Source organism: Panicum virgatum, chromosome 3N (genome assembly GCF_016808335.1).
Source record: "Panicum virgatum strain AP13 chromosome 3N, P.virgatum_v5, whole genome shotgun sequence".
Taxonomy (NCBI): Eukaryota; Viridiplantae; Streptophyta; class Magnoliopsida; order Poales; family Poaceae; genus Panicum; species Panicum virgatum.
Window position 1 is genome coordinate 19868811 of NC_053147.1, and position 17271 is coordinate 19886081.

General features: G+C 50.3%; 1 protein-coding gene and 2 pseudogenes across 1 annotated transcript; 2 read left to right on the forward strand and 1 right to left on the reverse strand.

Moving 5' to 3' along the window:
• Nucleotides 1-528: 528 nt before the first annotated feature.
• LOC120667641 lies at nt 529-1955 on the forward strand (annotated as a pseudogene).
• A 5534-nt stretch (nt 1956-7489) lies between these two features.
• Nucleotides 7490-8477, reverse strand: LOC120667642. Its single transcript, XM_039947678.1, has 2 exons — nt 8034-8477; nt 7490-7546 (listed from the first exon to the last, which is right to left on the reverse strand). The coding sequence occupies exons 1-2, from the start codon at nt 8475-8477 to the stop codon at nt 7490-7492; spliced, it is 501 nt and encodes a 166-aa protein (XP_039803612.1).
• Nucleotides 8478-14246: 5769 nt separating this feature from the next.
• LOC120664934 lies at nt 14247-16671 on the forward strand (annotated as a pseudogene).
• The last annotated feature ends 600 nt before the right edge of the window (nt 16672-17271 follow it).

The window sequence follows — 17271 nt, forward strand, 5'->3', positions numbered from 1 at the left end:
GATATGGTCTTTATCCATATGGTACGAATCACTAGCCAGTGGCTTTTGATGAGGGCAGTGCCAAAAGTGAAAATCTTTTTGGTTGGAAAGCCCCAAGTGCCGAACCATGCATGCCCTGCTTTTTTTTGGAGCAAAAGCAGTTAGCACTTAGCAGCTTTGCTTGCACTTTGATAGCTAGGAAAAACTAATCTGCCCGGCAACTCGATCGCAAAGGCTATCCTCATGAATTTACCGAACTGTTTCCCTGAAGAAACGATCACCTGTCGTTCGATCTGCTCGAGTCTCTGTCTCTGAACTGAACACCAATTGTTCAAACCCACCATCTTTCAAAAAAAAAAAACAAACCCACCATGCCGTGACGCATACAGCCCGCGATGGGTTTCGTTTCTATTGGGCCGAGGAAAAGCCTAGCTAACAATCTAAATATACTACATGGACCGAATCTTGGGCTTGCGGCCTAATATAGTTGGGACAGGCTACTTGCCTGCGAATCTTCTAGCCATCAGACACAAGAGACACAACAGACATCGTGTCTGTATCTCGATCGACGACGATCGTTCCAGCCGCCGGAAGGGCGAAACAGCACCGACGACAATGACAATCTCGCCGGCGTCGCTCCGTCCGTGGTCCGATCTCCTGCCGGAGCTCCTAGGCCATGTCATCGCCCACCTCCCGTTCCCCGCCGACCGGGCGCGCCTCCGCGTCGTCTGCCGCGGCTGGCACTCCGCCGCGCGCCGCCACGTGAGCAGCCAGCTCCCGTGGCTGGTCCTGCCGGACGGATCCTTTGTCACCGTAGGCGACCACTTCCACGGCCGGACGACGATCCCGGGTCTGCCGGAGGACGCGACCTGCGTCGACTCCACCGACGGCTGGCTCGCCCTCGACCGCACCGACCAAGCGCACCGGCGCACCAGAGCCCGGGACATGTACTCCGGCGCGTTCCGGGAGCCCAGCCGCGACATCAAGCACGCGCACGCGTACCTCCTCCACAACCCGTTCTCCGGCGCGACGGTGCCGCTCCCCGAGCTGGACGCCGTCGCCGGCGTTGTCTCCGAGGTGTTCGAGGTACGCGAGGTGCTGGTGCGGTCGACGTCAGCTCCCGGCGACGACGTCATCGCCTTCATGACCAGCAGCACGCGCTGCAACATCATCCTGTGCCGCCCCAGCAGAGGCACCTTCGTGCTGCCTGACTACGCTGTGCACGCGTCGAGTTCCTCGGAGATTGGCTGTATGGGATCACGCCCGGGGAAGACCTTCTCGCCTTCCGCGTCGGGGAGGATGGCGATGGCAAGCCCCCCGTTACCAAATTTAAGCGTGTCATCAAGCACCCGTTGGCCGATGGTACGTTCGACTTTTTGAGCTGGATGGACGACGACGGCAAGGAGGAGGAGGTAGCTGATGAGGCACCTAACCAAGATGATGATGATGATGATAAGGGGGAGGAGGTGGAAGAGGAAGTAGCTGACAAGGCACCGAACCAAGATGAGGATGATGAGAGCTTTAACGGTGATGACATTATTTCAGACGGCGAAGTGGTAGAGCAAGACGGGGAGCCCTATGAAGCCAACGACTACACTATTACCACGAGCAAAATAGTCAGGTCGCGGAACAGGGAGTTGCTCATGGTGAGGAGGCAGGTGCAGGAGCCTCCGTTTACTAGCTCCTACACTCGCAGGGTCGAGGTGTTCAAGGCGGACCTCGATGCAGGCGAGTGGGTTCTGTCCACCGACGACGGGCTGGCCGAAGACGAGGCTCTCTTCCTCAGCCGTTCCTTCTGCAGGTCTACCCCTGCGCGAGGAGACATCAGGGCGGGCTTCATATACTTCGCTGACACTGACGATGTGTTCGACACCAGATGCCGGACTCGTCGGCCGTTTAGACTGCCGCCGCAGAGGCATTTGTACTGCAGTAGCAGCCGGTTGACGTGGATTTTCCCGCCGGAGCTGGTGGTTTAGCATATAGCAAAGTCATAGTTAGATTCTTGCTATTTATCTGTTGATAGATTATTTTTCTACCAAATCTGTCAGATTTTATACGTTTGATCGTGTTTTAGGATTTGTGGTACAACTGTCCACTAGGTTGATTATATAAAAATCTGACAAATTTCACTACTAGAAAACACGCCAAAGGTCCACCCCAAAAGTACCAGTACGAAGATAAATCAGTACCTATACTTTTAGGGTGGATGGAAACTATGGATGAGCCTTAGGTACCGGTTGGTGTTACCAACCGGTATCTTAGACTCATTCGTGTGTTACTTCAAAAAGAAAATATCTATCTTCTCATCAGAAGTTATGTGTAGGTGAGATGGTAAGAAAAGTACACACGAGGCAATAGATCCTGAGTTCGAATCCGGCCAACCATTTTTGCCAAAAAAATACTAGCCTAAGGCACCGATTATTTTACCCGGTACTCATGATCGTGACTTTTGGTCTCGGTTTCCGGGTACCGGTTCAAAAACCGGTACCTAAGCCCCTTCCTAACCGGCGTCTTTGGGCCTTTTTCCAGTAGTGTTTAACCATATAAAATCTGTCAACATAAACTAGACACTCCCTGTAGGATCTAAACATGCTTAGAACATAAAACTTAAACTCATACGGGATCTACATCTACTCAAGTAAGCACAACCCTTAAGTAAAACATGAGAAAGTTAGATCTAGACCAGTGAGTAGTGGCATCGGGTTCGTAGCGGATGCGATGGCCATCTCGGTCGGCGTAGTCGTCGGCGCAATAGTACTCGCCGGAGTCGACGTCGTCGTACTCGCCGGAGTCATGGAAGTCCGCGGTGGGTACCGGTGTCCGTCCAGCCTCCAGCGACACTGTCCCCTCTGCGAAGGGAGGACGAAAGCGGGGCGGCGGTGACCTTCAGGTGACTCCAACGCCGCCGTAGATCGGACGGCTGTAGGGTGTAGGGTTAGTCCTCTGACTAGGTTTTTCACTACTGTCAAAAGTGCCGGCCCCCACCCCTATTTTATATGGCACTGGGTGACCTGGGGTCACAACCATGGGCTGGTTGGCCCCCCGATCAGGGCGCTTAACGGGCTTCTTTTGGATTTGTTCTCCTTTCCCGTTTCTTCTTCTTATCGGCGTTTTCTGACCACCGAAATTCCAACATTCTCCCATTTGGTCTAAAGGCCGATAACTAAAGCCATACTTAAAGTAGAGTTGTGTAAAGAGACAATGTGTCACAATAGTGAATTAATCCCATTGTTATACAGTTATCCACGGTACACAAAATACTCATCCTTATTGGAGATGGTTGTCTCATGACCCTCTTGTTCCAAGATCACAGGCTATCCGATAATCCCATGCCGGCAATAAGTTCATGAAAATTATTGGGAGGTAAGCCTTTCGTTAATGGATCCGCGAGCATTTCCTTAGTACTTATATGCTCTAACTCAATAGTTTGATCTTGGATTCTATCCTTTACAACAAAATACTTAATATCGATGTGCTTGGCAGCGCCACTCGATTTGTTGTTGTTAGCATAGAAAACTGCAGCTTTATTATCGCAGTATAATCTTAGTGGTTTGCTTATGTTGTCTACCACTCTTAGTCTGGGAATGTAACACCCCTGTGTTAATCATGCTCGCTAATCACGATTTATCTCGCTAATCGTGGACTCAATTCGTCGTTAGCGCTAATCGCGTTCGCTTAGTAACATCCGCTTAGCCGTTTTCGATCTCGTTTTTGTCATCGATTCGAGCTCCAAATCAACTTTCGCCCAAAACATAAGTTGTAGATCTTCTTGTTCTCTACAACTTTTATTTTGGCCAAATTTCATGTTCCCATATGAAATTTGGAGTTTTAGCTAGTCGTTTTCGGGTCAAAATCATTCAAACAAAGAAACAGTGGATCTCCTGCTCGGCACTGTGAAGCTCGCCGGCCATACCGGCGACTGTGGCCGTCGGCGCGCCGCTTCCACGCGTCGGCAATTGCGTCTGAGCGCCGCTCTTCTCCTCACGCATGCCTCGAAGCTTCCCGTTCCGTCGAAATCCTCCTTTCTCCTTCCTCGGAGCTAGGTCGAGCTCGAGCGAGCAGAACCAAGCGAAGCCGCCGCCGCTCGTCGCTCCGGCCAACCCTCGCCGCCCCACCTCAATCCGTCGCACTCCGAGCTGTGCGACCTCGCCCCGAAGCTCGTCCATCCCTCCACGAGCGCGACCGTGCCCTACCCCGACCGAAGTTAAGCCCCAGACGTCGTCCGCCATTGCTGTCCTCGTCAAGCTCCGCCCCGAGCTTCGCCCCTCACGTCGACGACCCCCTTCCGGCCTTCCGTCGTGCAAAACGAACCCCCGGTGAGCTCAATCGCGGCCTACTCCTACTCCTCGACCCCTTCCCCACTTGATTTCGGCGCCACCGCCGCCGAATCGACGCCGCACCGCCGCGAACACGCTGCTCGCCGCGCGCGCCCACCGCGGGGCAGCTCTGCTCCAGCCCGCGGGCCCCCACCGCGCACCCCTAGGCCGCTAGGCATCCCTGAAGCTCGCGCCGCCCGCTCCCTCCGCCGCCCTGTGCTGCACCAGCCGGAACGGCCGCGCACCGCCGCGCGCCGCCGCGCGCCCCCGCCCTGCGCCCGCCTCCGCGCTGCCCCGCACGCGCCCTAGCCGCCCTGCGCGCGCGCCGCGGCTCTGCAGGCCGCCCTGGCCGCGGCGTGTTGCTGGCCGACCGCCGCCGGCGGGGGCCGGTGCCGCGCACCGCCGCAGGCCGCCTGGAAGCGCCGCCGGCCATGGCTCTGGGCTGTGCGGCGCAAAGCAGAGAGGTGGGGGGCGGGCTGGGCCACTGGCAAGTGGGGCCCGGCTGTCAGCCCCCCTTTTTATGTTTTCAATTTTGTGTATTTATCCCATTTTCGGCTGATAGTTCTAAATTGCGTAGAAAATCACAAAAAAATGCAAAAAATGCCAAAAATTTTTTGTTAGGTTTCTAAAATCATGATCTTCAGAGGAAAAATACTTAAACATGCATTTTATCACTTTTGCTCTGCTGAAAATTCAGTTTGCTTTAAACCTAGTTTATTTGTTACCGGTTGTTCTAGGGCTCTAAAAATTATGGAAAATTCGCAGTGGCTTACTCATTTCATGAGTAGCCCACTGTAAAAGCTTCATGGCCTGTTGCTATGCACTTTTGGGTAGATCTATTTATATTTCTTTTACCTTGCTAGGGTTTTAAATGCTTTGTTAGCAGCAGTAAATATTGGGAAGGTTTGGGTGTCATGCCGTATTGCTTTCACGTTGAGCTGGTACCTGGTGTTGCTAGATCGTGTATGCAAGTTAGGGTTTTGCTTATAGTTTGCCCTAGCCATGCTCTTTTCTTTATAGAAGGTTGTTAGTAGTTGTTCTTGGAAGGAAACACTTCAGGCTAATTTGAGTTAATCTTTTCATCGCATTAGGTGCTCATGCATTGCACTGTGTTCTAATTGTGCATGGCATATTTTTTTTATTCGTGTAGATGCCACGAACGAAGCTGTCCACGAGCTGATCGCTGAGCCGGTCCAGGAGCCACGAGCAGAAGAGCCGTAGAAGGTCGCCGTTGAGCCCGCTCCAGAGGTTTTCGTTAACCCCGCTGACCTGCAAGGCAAGCCCCGAAGCATAACCATAATTTAAATTATTCAATGTTTATTTAAGTATTGTGCATTTATGTTCTAGGAGTTGAATGGAACCATAGTATGCATGTTTTCCCTAGGTACCGTGGGCCTATACTAGTATGCAGGTGTCGATAGAAATACTTTGCTAAATAGGATTTCGGTAGAAGTCGAGTGATTACTGTCACTCGCAAGTTTAGGATCTTGATCCCTTAGCTTTGGCTTGGAAATACGTTGATGAGTAAAAAGAATTGGAGACCGGGCGGGAATGAGTTGGAATAGATGAGAAAATGAACTTCCGCCTGTGTCGATTGAGGACCGTACCATTGTTGGCCCTGATGACCGAGTTTGAACAGTACTAACCACATACCGGAAGTAGGAGGTAGTCGAAACCGGTGAGCTATGTACCACTTTACAGCGGTGATTTGAATTCCGTCATGCTACGCTGGGCGTGGGAGTTGGCGGGTGTTGGATAGGATGCCGCCTCCGGGTTCTCCGGGAGTTCACCGCGAGGGGCCCATCACCTGGGTTTTAGCAGGCGTAGTTCAGATGCCGTGGTAATGATGGAAACAGTTGACGCGCGTGATCCGACGGGGTTTACATGCGTCATGTGAGTTAGGTCCACCTTGCAAGGTTAAATCGGATCGATTCGCCGTCTCTCTCGGTTAAGAGAACCTTGGTCACTGCGTCACATCGTAGTAAGAAGTGGAATAAGTATTGAAGGTAGCGATGGAATGTTGTACCTGTTGTTTTGAAGACTTTAATCTGATCTACCATGTGTGCTCTAGATGATTAGGTGAATTTAGTTAATACTTGGTATACTAAATGGAGCTAAAATATTGAAAGTAAGGATTCACTTCCAGCAGCCTTTCAGCAAAAGAACTCCAGAGCCAAAAAGCTTTGCATGTCTAGGTAATGGGCTAAGTATACCCAAAGTCGGGTAAGCCTTGCTGAGTATTAGTATACTCAGGGTTATTGTTGTACCCTTTTTAGCAGGTTGCGTCCCCGCTGACTTCGAGGAGGTCTGTGCATCCTGGATTGGACAGCTGCTTCCTCCGGGTTGGACCGTCGAGTGGGCCCCGTCTTCCCCATGAAGGTTGGGCAGGTTGGCGTCACATCGGTGGGCAGGATGTGGAGCTCACCTTTTATCGTCGTCGTAGTTATCGTTTTGTATTTCGAACTCAGTTTTAAACTTCCGCTGTGTTTTAAACTCTGTCGCTTGTATTAAAACTTTTATGTAAAACATGTGTTGTAAACTAATTTGAAGATTTCTGTATGCTGGTAACACCTGTGCTCGTCTTCGTACGGGTCTAAGTGCAATTGTGATCCTGGAGTACAGTAGTTTAATCGGGATTTTACCCGACAGCCTGTCAGGTTACACCGTTTTAAGTGCACAGTAACTTGATTAAGTATTAAGATTATGGTTAGTACATTTAAGCCGGTTTAATTTGGACGGTGCTGCTACAGGGAATAAAACCCTTAAGCCACACAGCTTGCCCGACGGCCTCATAACATGCCACGAACTTAGCTTGCATCGTAGATGCTGCTGTAAGTGATTGCTTAGAGCTTTTCCATGAAATCACTCCATTTGCAAGCATGAAGACACAACCTGATGTCGACTTCTTAGTGTCAACACAACCTGCAAAGTCGGCGTCTGAATAGCCAACTAGGTTAGGCCAAATTCGCGAGTTACTGCAGCACCTGTTCGTTTTACTGTAGCATCGCGGTTTAGTCCCGTACTGGAAGTTGAAGTGGACCCAGACCAGCTTATAAACCAGGCTCAGGGAAGCTGAATAACTCCGGTTGCAACCTTTTGCGCAAAGCGAGGACGAAAGCGCAAGAGAGTTACTTAGCAGGTGTGGTTTACTCAATGTGCAGAGTAGATCTTAGCCGTTCTCCCGGGCCGGGTCGTTACACGACCCTGAGACTTCGGGCCCCCCTTCTTATAGTCCGCACGCCAGACAATCCCTGTGGGGAATTAGTAACATGAACAGTGGCACCTTAGTCAATCCACCAAGTACTTATGGAAAAAATATGCATAAAAGGACTCGTGGACTAAAGAAATAATGTTGTCATTACCTTTCTTAACGCACCACTTCTTAAACTCCTCACAGTCCTTAGTGATGTGGCCTTCTTTGCCACAGTGGTAGCACTTGAATGTCTTAGAGGAAGAGGAGCCATCTTGCTTAGGACTATCATAGGGTTTCTTACCCTTCTTATCTTTCTTGGAGCGAGAGACCATGTTGTTGTTGTTGTTGTTGTTGTTGTTGTTGTTGTTGTTGTTGTTGTTGTTGTTGTTGTTGTTGTTGTTGTTGTTGTTGTTGTTTCTGCGACCACCTTGTCTAATGTGGTTAACAAAATCAGGGTTCTGAGTGCGAAGCCTTTCTTCCTCTTGGACACACTTAGCCATGAGAGTGGTTATGTTCCACTTCTGATCACTACCATTGTAGTTTACCTTGAAGGTCTCAAAGGCTGGTGGGAGTGAGATCATAACATGGTGAAGCAATGTAGCATCATTAAGGGGGCAATCGAGGTCCTGAAGCTTATCCCTCATGTTGACCATCCCCATAATGTGCTCTCTGACATTGCCTTGCCCGTAGTACTTAGAATTCATGAGCTGAGACATGAGAGTATTGGATGCGGCCTTTGCAGAGCCCTTAAAGTACGTCTCAATGTTAGTCATGAAGCTCTTAGCATTCTTAGGCTCCTTCTCAAGCGCTCCCCTGATTGTGGGGCTGATGGTCAAGTCCATGACCATGAGCGCCACTCTGTCGGAGCGCTCCCAACGCTCTTTCTCCTTCTCATAAGCAGCGGTGCGCTCAGCAAGGGATGTGTCATCAGTCCCTTGTGCAACTAGTGCTATAGGAGCTGGGTCTCTCATAGAGTGGTCCTTATCCATCATCACCAGAATGAGATGGATCTCACGGCTCCATCTGGCGAAGTTATCGCCAGAAAGCTTCTCCACACCATTGACATAAGCTATGATGCTAGCGGGAGTGGGATCTGAGTATGAATAAATAAACAAGAATTTAATCAGTAATGACAACATAAATAAATGAATTAATCAGCATTGGCCAGATTAAAATATGAACAAAGTAATTTGCATCACCGTTGGGCAGAAACAAATTAAACACTTATTTAACTCATGAATAATATTTTGCATCACCGTTGGGCAGAAACAAAATAATCTTAGCATAATGAACGGAGCGGAAACTTAATTTTGCATCACCGTTGGACAGAAGCAAAATAAACTTAAATTAAAGTTAACAACTTATGACGATTATTTAATAACAACATTGGTCAGAAATTAAATAAATGCCCAAGATAAACTTTAAACAATTCCAAATAAAATTCACGTTGGTTTCATTTACTAAGAATAGTAACTCATAAAATTTCTCATAATTTTCAGTGTAAACATGCCCAAAATTAAATTCATTCGGAGCTTATGTGAATTTAAACTAATTATACACTGAAAATACAATTCGGAAATGAATAAACTGAAGAAAATACGAAAATTCAGGAGGGCCTAAAGCTTAGTGGGCTCGTGGCACAAAATCCGACAGGCCGGCCAAGTGGCCCAGCCCCCCCCCCCCCCAGTCCGCCTGGGCCGGCGGCCCAACAGCCAATGGCTGGGCCGGCCATTCGGCCCGGCGCGGCTCCCCTAACGGACCAAAGATCTGAGCCGTTGGATCTCCTAACCCTTAATCCGACGGACATGAGTGATTTTCGTGGGTATAAAAGGACTGGCCGAATCTCATGGCAAAACCCTAGCTCATTTCTATTTTCTCCTCCCCTCTCTCCACTGAGCAGCCGCCGCCGCTCCTCATGGCGTCGCCGCCGGCCTGAGCCGCAGCGGCCCTTGCGCCGCGTGCGCACATGGCGCGGCATGCCGGAGCAGCTCATCCGGCGGCCTTACAGCGCGCGCGTATCTGTGCCTTAGAGCTCGTCCTCAGTTTCTTGTCCCTTGAGGCGTGGCCGAAGCGGCCGCGGCGGCAGAGCCGGCTCCGGTGGCCTCACGGCGCCATGGAGTTGGCCGGCTTCCACGGTCGCCGGTGTCGCGCCGAGCTAATGCCAGTGTCCCGAATTCGCCACCACGGTTTTTGAGCTCCGCTGCCGTTAGGTGCGCGGGTGTGACTGTGGTGGTGCGGGCGCGGCCGTGACTGATGACCGGCCTTCGAGCCGCCTTTTTTTTGTTGTTTCTTATGCGGGCCGTGGCGGCCCAGAGTCCCATGGTTTCTTATGTCGTGCCGCCGCGGGAGCCTCGTTACCCCGCGCGGCCGTAACTCATGGCTGGCCGTCGAGCCGCTTTTTTTTGTGCTTCACGGTGGCGGCTCAGAGCCCCATCTTTTCTTATGGCGCGCCGCCGTGGGAGCCTCAGAGCCCCGAGAGGCCTTATTTTCTTATGGCGCACTGCCGCGGGAGCCTCGGAGCCCCGCGCGGTCTTATGGTGCTCTTATTTGCTTGCGGATCTGAGGGCTTTGGAGTTTCTGATGGGTGGGAAACATTGGATCTAATATTTATTCATTTCACCTCCTTATTTCTCGGATCTAGTACTGAGCATGCGAGATCGACATTGAGAACTTATAGATCTACTTGAAACATGAACTAAAATTTGAACCGAGAGTATAAACCAACCAAGATCTAAAACTGGATCTAGATCTAGGGTTCTAATGGCTCACGGAGTAGATGTTTAGGCGACTGATACCAAATGTAGGATCTAAACATGCTTAGAACTTAAAACTTAAACTCATATGAGATCTACATCTACTTAAGTACGCACAACCCTTAAGTAAAACATGAGAAAGTTAGATCTAGACCAGCGAGTAGTGGCATCGGGTTCGTAGCGGATGCGCTGGCCATCTCGGTCGGCGTAGTCGTCGGCGCAATAGTACTCGCCGGAGTCGTGGAAGTCCGCGGCGGGTACCGGCGTCCTTCCAGCCTCCAGCGACACTGTCCCCTCGGCGAAGGCAGGACGAAAGCGGGGCGGCGGTGACCTTCAGGTGACTCCAGCGCCGCCGTAGATCGGGCAGCTGTAGGGTGTAGGGTTAGGCCTCTGACTAGGTTTTTTACTACTGTCAAAACTGCCGGCCCCCACCCCTATTTTATATGGTGTTGGGTGACCTGGGGTCACAACCATGGGGTGGTTGGGCCCCCGATCAGGGCACTTAACGGGCTTCTTTTGGATTTGTTCTCCTTTCCCGTTTCTTCTTCTTATCAGCATTTTCTGACCAGCGAAATTCCAACATTCTTCCCTTTGGTCTAAAGGTCGATAACTAAAGCCATACTTAAAGTAGAGTTGTGTAAAGAGACAATGTGTCACAATAGTGAATTAATCCCATTGTTACACAGTTATCCACGGTACACAAACTACTCATCCTGATGGGAGATGGTTGTCTCATGACCCTCTTGTTCCAAGATCACAGGCTATCCGATAATCCCATGCCGGCAATAAGTTCATGAAAGTTATTGGGAGGTAAGCCTTTCGTTAATGGATCCGCGAGCATTTCCTTAGTACTTATATGCTCTAACTCAATAGTATGATCTTGGATTCTATCCTTTACAACAAAATACTTAATATCAATGTGCTTGGCAGCACCACTCGATTTGTTGTTGTTAGCATAGAAAACTGTGGCTTTATTATCGCAGTATAATCTTAGTGGTTTGCTTATGCTGTCTACCACTCTTAGTCCGGGAATAAAACCCTTAAGCCACACAGCTTGCCCGACGGCCTCATAACATGCCACGAACTCAGCTTGCATCGTAGATGCTGCTGTAAGCGATTGCTTAGAGCTTTTCCATGAAATCGTTCCATTTGCAAGCATGAAGACATAACCTGATGTCGACTTCTTAGTGTCAACACAACCTGCAAAGTCGGCGTCTGAATAGCCAACTAGGTTAGGCATCTAACTAGGTTTTTGCTACTGTCAAAAGTGCCGGCCCCCACCCCTATTTTATATGGCGCTGGGTGTCCTGAGGTCACAACCATGGGCTAGTTGGGCCCTCGATTAGGACGCTTAACATGCTTCTTTTGGATTTGTTCTCCTTTCCCATTTCTTTTTCTTATCGGCGTTTTCTGACCATCGAAATTCCAACACTCCCTACTTAAACAAGTGCACGAGTTTTTTTTATTTCTTTTTTTAATAGGGTTCTTTTTATTTGGCGGAAGGGGACGAGAAAAGAATTATTTATGGTCCAACTTATCAGGTTGGAGGCTAACTTTTTTTTTTAATCACAGAGAGCTCGCGTTTGTTGCGTCACCTCTGGTTCAGTGAGATCACGAATGACAGAGAAATTACAAGCTTTGGGAGGGGACCTACCCAAATAACAGATTGATCTGGTTCCCAACTCAAACTAATGCAAGCAAGTAATTTCGAGAGGCATATGAAATTGTGTGGAGATCAAGTATTTTGCATCCCTGAACAAAACAACACCAATGGACTGATCGTGCAAATTTGATTTGAGGGCGTTCACCAGGACTTAGAATGGGATTGCAGCATACCATGTAGGGAGGTAAACGGATCGAATATGGACGGACATTATTGATATCATATTTATTTTTATATTTTTGTTTGAATACAGAGTCAGATACAAATAGTGTTAGTTTTTGCCGAATAAGGTTGTAATGAATATCAATATTATAAAAATGTAACTTTTAGTATCCGGATACAGATTGGTTATGGATATTAAATATCCGAAATTAGATATGAACAGATAAAAATTCTTCCAAACCAGATCAAATTCGAATATGGTAAAAAAATATCCGTACCATTTACATCCCTGATACCATGCATGGAAGCAGCTTCTAGGGTGGCCAGGCATGCGTATGCTTCAGCAGTGACAGAGAACATCATAAACCATTGGAAGATTGCCTGCGCTGGCAAGAACAGCTGGTACGTGATGATCTCTTACCAGGAAGCCCCAAGCTCCTGTTTTCTCCTTATCTAGAAAACAACCATCAAAATTAATCTTCCGGATGTCCGGCGATGGAGGAGACCGTTTGGTCTTATGAGCAGGCGCCATGCATGGTGGATCTTACCTATTTAAGATAATATCAGAAATCATGAATCTAGCTCTGTAAATAACTTCCTCCATTTGCCTCATCTGTTCACCCACATTAGCTTTGTTTCCTGCATCCCATCAAGTCCACAAGAGACCAACGACGAAGAGTTTATCTTCTTTCAGCGACGGTACATATTTTTGTGTCGAATCCGGTTCCACGAGTGCCATTCTGATGGACTCCATTTCTACTTCTCTCCAACATCTCTTGACATACTTGCATTTGGAAAAAGAGTGACCCTCATGTTGAGGACTATTTTTATTTTAAATTTCCAGGCATCATCGACCTTTGTTTCATGAAAGATGATGTATAGTATCCTGCTATAGTGCTACTATGATGGAAGTGGCCCCTTTCTTAGCGCCGAGAATGCTAGACGGGAACTAAATATACCTGATCACAGGCTATCCGATCCAGCCCGTCTGAAAAGAAAAAACCTGACCGACCCAACCTGATAATGCGTGAGCTGGGCTTGGACCGAAATTTCAACCCGACATAAAAAATAGGCTAGCAATTGGCTGAATTTTTTTTAATCCGAAACCTGACATGACCCGAATTTTATCCATACTAACATGATTGATCATTCAATCACATTGAAGTTTACCCATATATACAAACATCACTATTTGGGAACTGCAAATCGTATTGTGCCCTACTCCTCATTTCATCACCTCAGTCCTCAGCTTCTCATGCTCGTGGAATTCTTCCTTTTGCTGATCAATGAAAGTTTTTGCTGTTTTATCTTCATTTAAATTCTCTTTGTTTTTTGTGAGATCTCGTTTTGGAAATAGTACGAAAAGGCGTTACATCACAAGACACATGCAAATGTGCTCTTGAGTGCTAAACAAACGAGACATGTCATGCAGATCATAGAGTTGTTAGAGGCCCATATCCAGCTTAATTAAATGCAAAGTTCGGACACCTAAAACCACTATTGGCAATGATTAGCACCTAGTGTTTTGGATTACTCAAACAGTGCATAGAATTGTGCTAGCCAATCAAGCAAACGATTAGCATTGCCGCATTAGTTAGGATCCTCGTTCTCTACCATTTATCCCATCTCGTCGGCTGTCACGCTAGCTAGCTAGGGCAAAGATAATAGGCGAGCGATAGTGGCAAGTCTAGCACTCAAACATTTTCGGGATAGGATTCTAGTTCTCAGCGACTCGGTGATAGTTGTTAGACATTTGTACAAGCAAAGGTTTCTGAATTTTCAAACAGTAGCCAAGTTTCAGGCACAAGCTAGGGCCGTGGAGAAATTTCACACACCTTGACGATGCTGAATAGTGAATACTACTACAAACGACTGTGATTCCCTCCCACGCCAGGGGAAAGGGAACAGCATTTTGTGTCGGTGCTGCTCGACTCTTTCTCCCACCTCTTCAGCGACGAGAAAACGACCGGCCGGCCTCGCAGCAGCCTGCATGGCAGTTATGAACGCGACGGCGACTCCCCATCCGCTGCTGACAAAGCCATCCATCCATCCGTCCATCTGACGCCGTAGTCACCAACCGGTTGTTATGCTAATCTCCGCGTGGCCACGGCCACATTCGTCGTCGCTGATGCTGATGCAGCGTTAATGATAGAATCAATCAGAGATTCAGAGGACGAGGAATGTGGTAGTAAGAATGTGGTCAGTCAGATGCTTGTAACCGTTTCCTCCTTCCGGCAATGGCTGCAGCCGGCAGGTGATCTCACTCACAATCTTCACCTGCCACAGGGTGGGTGTAAAGCAAATAAGCAATGCAGGAGGAGCACGAGCATGCTCCACGGAGGCACTGGTATCTTCCTTACCAAATCCCTCTTTGTTTCTCTCTTGGGTGTTACAGGAGTCAGTCAGAGCAACTTGGCAGTTCAGTTTGGCCGCTTCCTGCCACGTCGTGCGTGTACGGCGATACCACCATGCAAGGCTCTGCACTGAAAACGAGTACAAGCCTACAAGGAATCATTAAGCAGAACGATCCAAGCGCCCCGCGTTATTTAATCGGCGGGTTAGTGCAGTGCAGACGTGCAGCAGGTGGCTCCGGAGCACGGCAGTGAGCTCGCACCGATCGTGTCTGCGCCATGGGCATGGCCGACGCCAACAAGCGCATCAACCTCGCAGCGCCACTCATCTCAGTCCGGCGCCACGGCGGCGATGGCACCGGGCCCACGGGGTTGCCGGCGTATAGGGCGGACGACGCCACGTCGGGGCCCCTGCTGGGCCACACCGGCACAGGCGCCGTGCCGTTCGGGTGGGAGCACCGCCCCGGCCACCCCAAGAGCGTCCGCACCCGCCGGGCGCCGCCCTTGACGATCGCCGGCGCGCCCTCGCGCGTGGCGTGGAAACCGGCGGCGGTGACCGCGGCCTCCGAGCCCGAGCGCGCGCGAGACGAGGAGCGGCTCTCGGACGCGCTCTCCCGCGACGACGTGAGCTGCGTCACCGTGAACTGCAGCGCGACCGGGCTCAGCGACGCCGCGTCCGCGGGCCGCGGGGGCGGGGGCGCGGGCGGCGCCCGGCGCCCGCGGCAGCGTCATGATGGACCGCTTCCTGCCGGCCGCGCACGCCGTGGCGGCCAGCTCCCCGCAGAGCACCTTCCGGAAGGCCGGGTCCGCCCGGGACCCGACCACGCGATCGCCGGCAGTGCCAAGCAGCGCGCGCACGGGCGGCGGCAGGTCGCCGGCGCAAAGGCCTCTGCCGCTCCAACACCTTGCAGCGTATCGCCTGCCGCCGCTCCCTCCCGAAGGCAAGAACGAGGACGGCGGCGACGACGACGCCGGGTCCGACGCGCACAGCACGGCGGGCTTCGCGCCCAGGAGGTGCGGGTTGCTCCCCGGCCGGTGCGTGAAGAGCGCCAGGCTGCTCTCCCGCGGAGCGCGGCGAGTGGCAGGCAGGCCGTTCCTGTCCAGCGGCGGCGGAAGCCGGAGAGAGACGGATCCGCTGCTGCGGCGATCGCGGAACGGGCAGCAGCAACCGCAGCAAACTGGAGACGATCCCGGCATGGTAATGGCATCGCTGCTACTGTTACATACACTCGCGTGCATGGACTTCAGTTCTTGCGTGCCGTAGAATTCACACAATTTCACATTCATGCATTAACAATTCGCATGATCACATCTTCTTGTGGAACCTCGCAGCAATCGTTGGAGGAGGTGTACATCAAATCGCTGCTCCGATCAGGCGGCGGCGGCGGCGGCCTGATGGGACCGGCCGCCGCCGTGGCGTCGGAGCTGGATAGGACAGTGCGGGAGCTCTGCAGGCACCGAGGAGGACAGGCCGTCAAGCCGAAGGCGAGCCATCTGGGTCTCCTCCTGGTCCTCGACAGGTCAAACGAGGATTGCGGCCGCGGGTGCCACGGCTCGTCGGCGCGGAAGATCTCTAGAACCGGCGACGCCGCCGCGCTGCTGCCGCCGGCCACTGCCGAAAGCTCGCCGAGCGGCGCCGGGAATAAGCTCGGGCGCGGCGTCGCCGACGCCGCCGCCGTCAAGTACGGCTTCCCGCTGCTCCTGGAAGACGCGGCGGCCGTCGCCGGGCGCGAGATGGCGCTGTCGCCGCGGCCCCTGCTCTCGTTGCCGCTGCCCAAGTCGCCCTCGGAGTCGTGGCTGTCTCTCGCGCTGCCTTCCGTGTCAACGCGGCGGCCCCCGGCGGCGTCTTTCCTGGGCCTCCATGTGCAGTCCAAGAAACATGCTCCGCTGCCGTGGTGCTCCATTGATTCAGGCAAGGGCGTCGACCATGACGGGCAACGGCAGAGACGCGTGCACGATCTACAGAAATGATGGAACCTACCCTGGCATTATGCTGTGCGTCGGCTTTGCGTGATCGTGCCAACTGTCAACTAGCTGCTGCTGCCTGCAGGTGCTTATCTAGGATATGCTGCAGAGATGGCTTCTTAGTTCGTACAGTACTTCTTAGTGATCTCTAATGTCGTATAGCATGCCCGTATCGACAATGTTCTACGAGGTAAGTTGAAATGTAAAATATAGTATATTGCTCATGCTGCGCAGTAATATATTGTTAGCATGTTAATACCATTTTAGCAGCAAACACAATTTGATACTCCATGCATCCTGAAATGAGTCATTTTGTTTTATACAAAGTCAAAGCAATCTAAGTTTGACCAAATTTAAAGAGAAGAATATCAATATATAATACATCAAATAAGTATATTGTGAAAATATATTTCATAATAAATCTAATTATTCTCATTTGATATTCAAAATATCATTACTATTTTCTATAAACTCGATCGATCAAACTAAGAATAGTTTGACTTAAACCAAACAAAAATCTCTTACATTTCAAAACAGAGAGCGTACATAATCGATCATGTCTCAACAATGACTATTTATTAAAAAAAAAACTATTCAACCATCGACTTTGAAGAATGCAGACCAAGGGAAGTTTTTTTTTTGAGACTGTGCCTGAGCACGTTTTTCATTAAGAAGAAAACAGTTACATACATAATTTTGATGTGACCAAACAGAGCTTGACCAACACAAGAGCACAAAAGGACTAAAACTAGATAAACACTGAAAAAACGCACACATAAACAAGGACCCACAACGACAACACAGACATCAGCAAAGCAACACAGAGAAGACAAAGAACACAACCCACGTCTCAAGCAACAACCCTACAACTGAACCTGCAAGCAGAAAC

Excerpts from the sequence above, each read along its gene's own strand:
- LOC120667642 (XM_039947678.1), bottom strand. The coding sequence starts at position 8,477 with ATGGATAAGGACCACTCTATGAGAGACCCAGCTCCTATAGCACTAGTT. Across the intron at positions 7,547-8,033 it reads CAGCCTTTGAGACCTTCAAG|GGATTGTCTGGCGTGCGGAC; the intron begins GTAAACTACAAT and ends AATTCCCCACAG.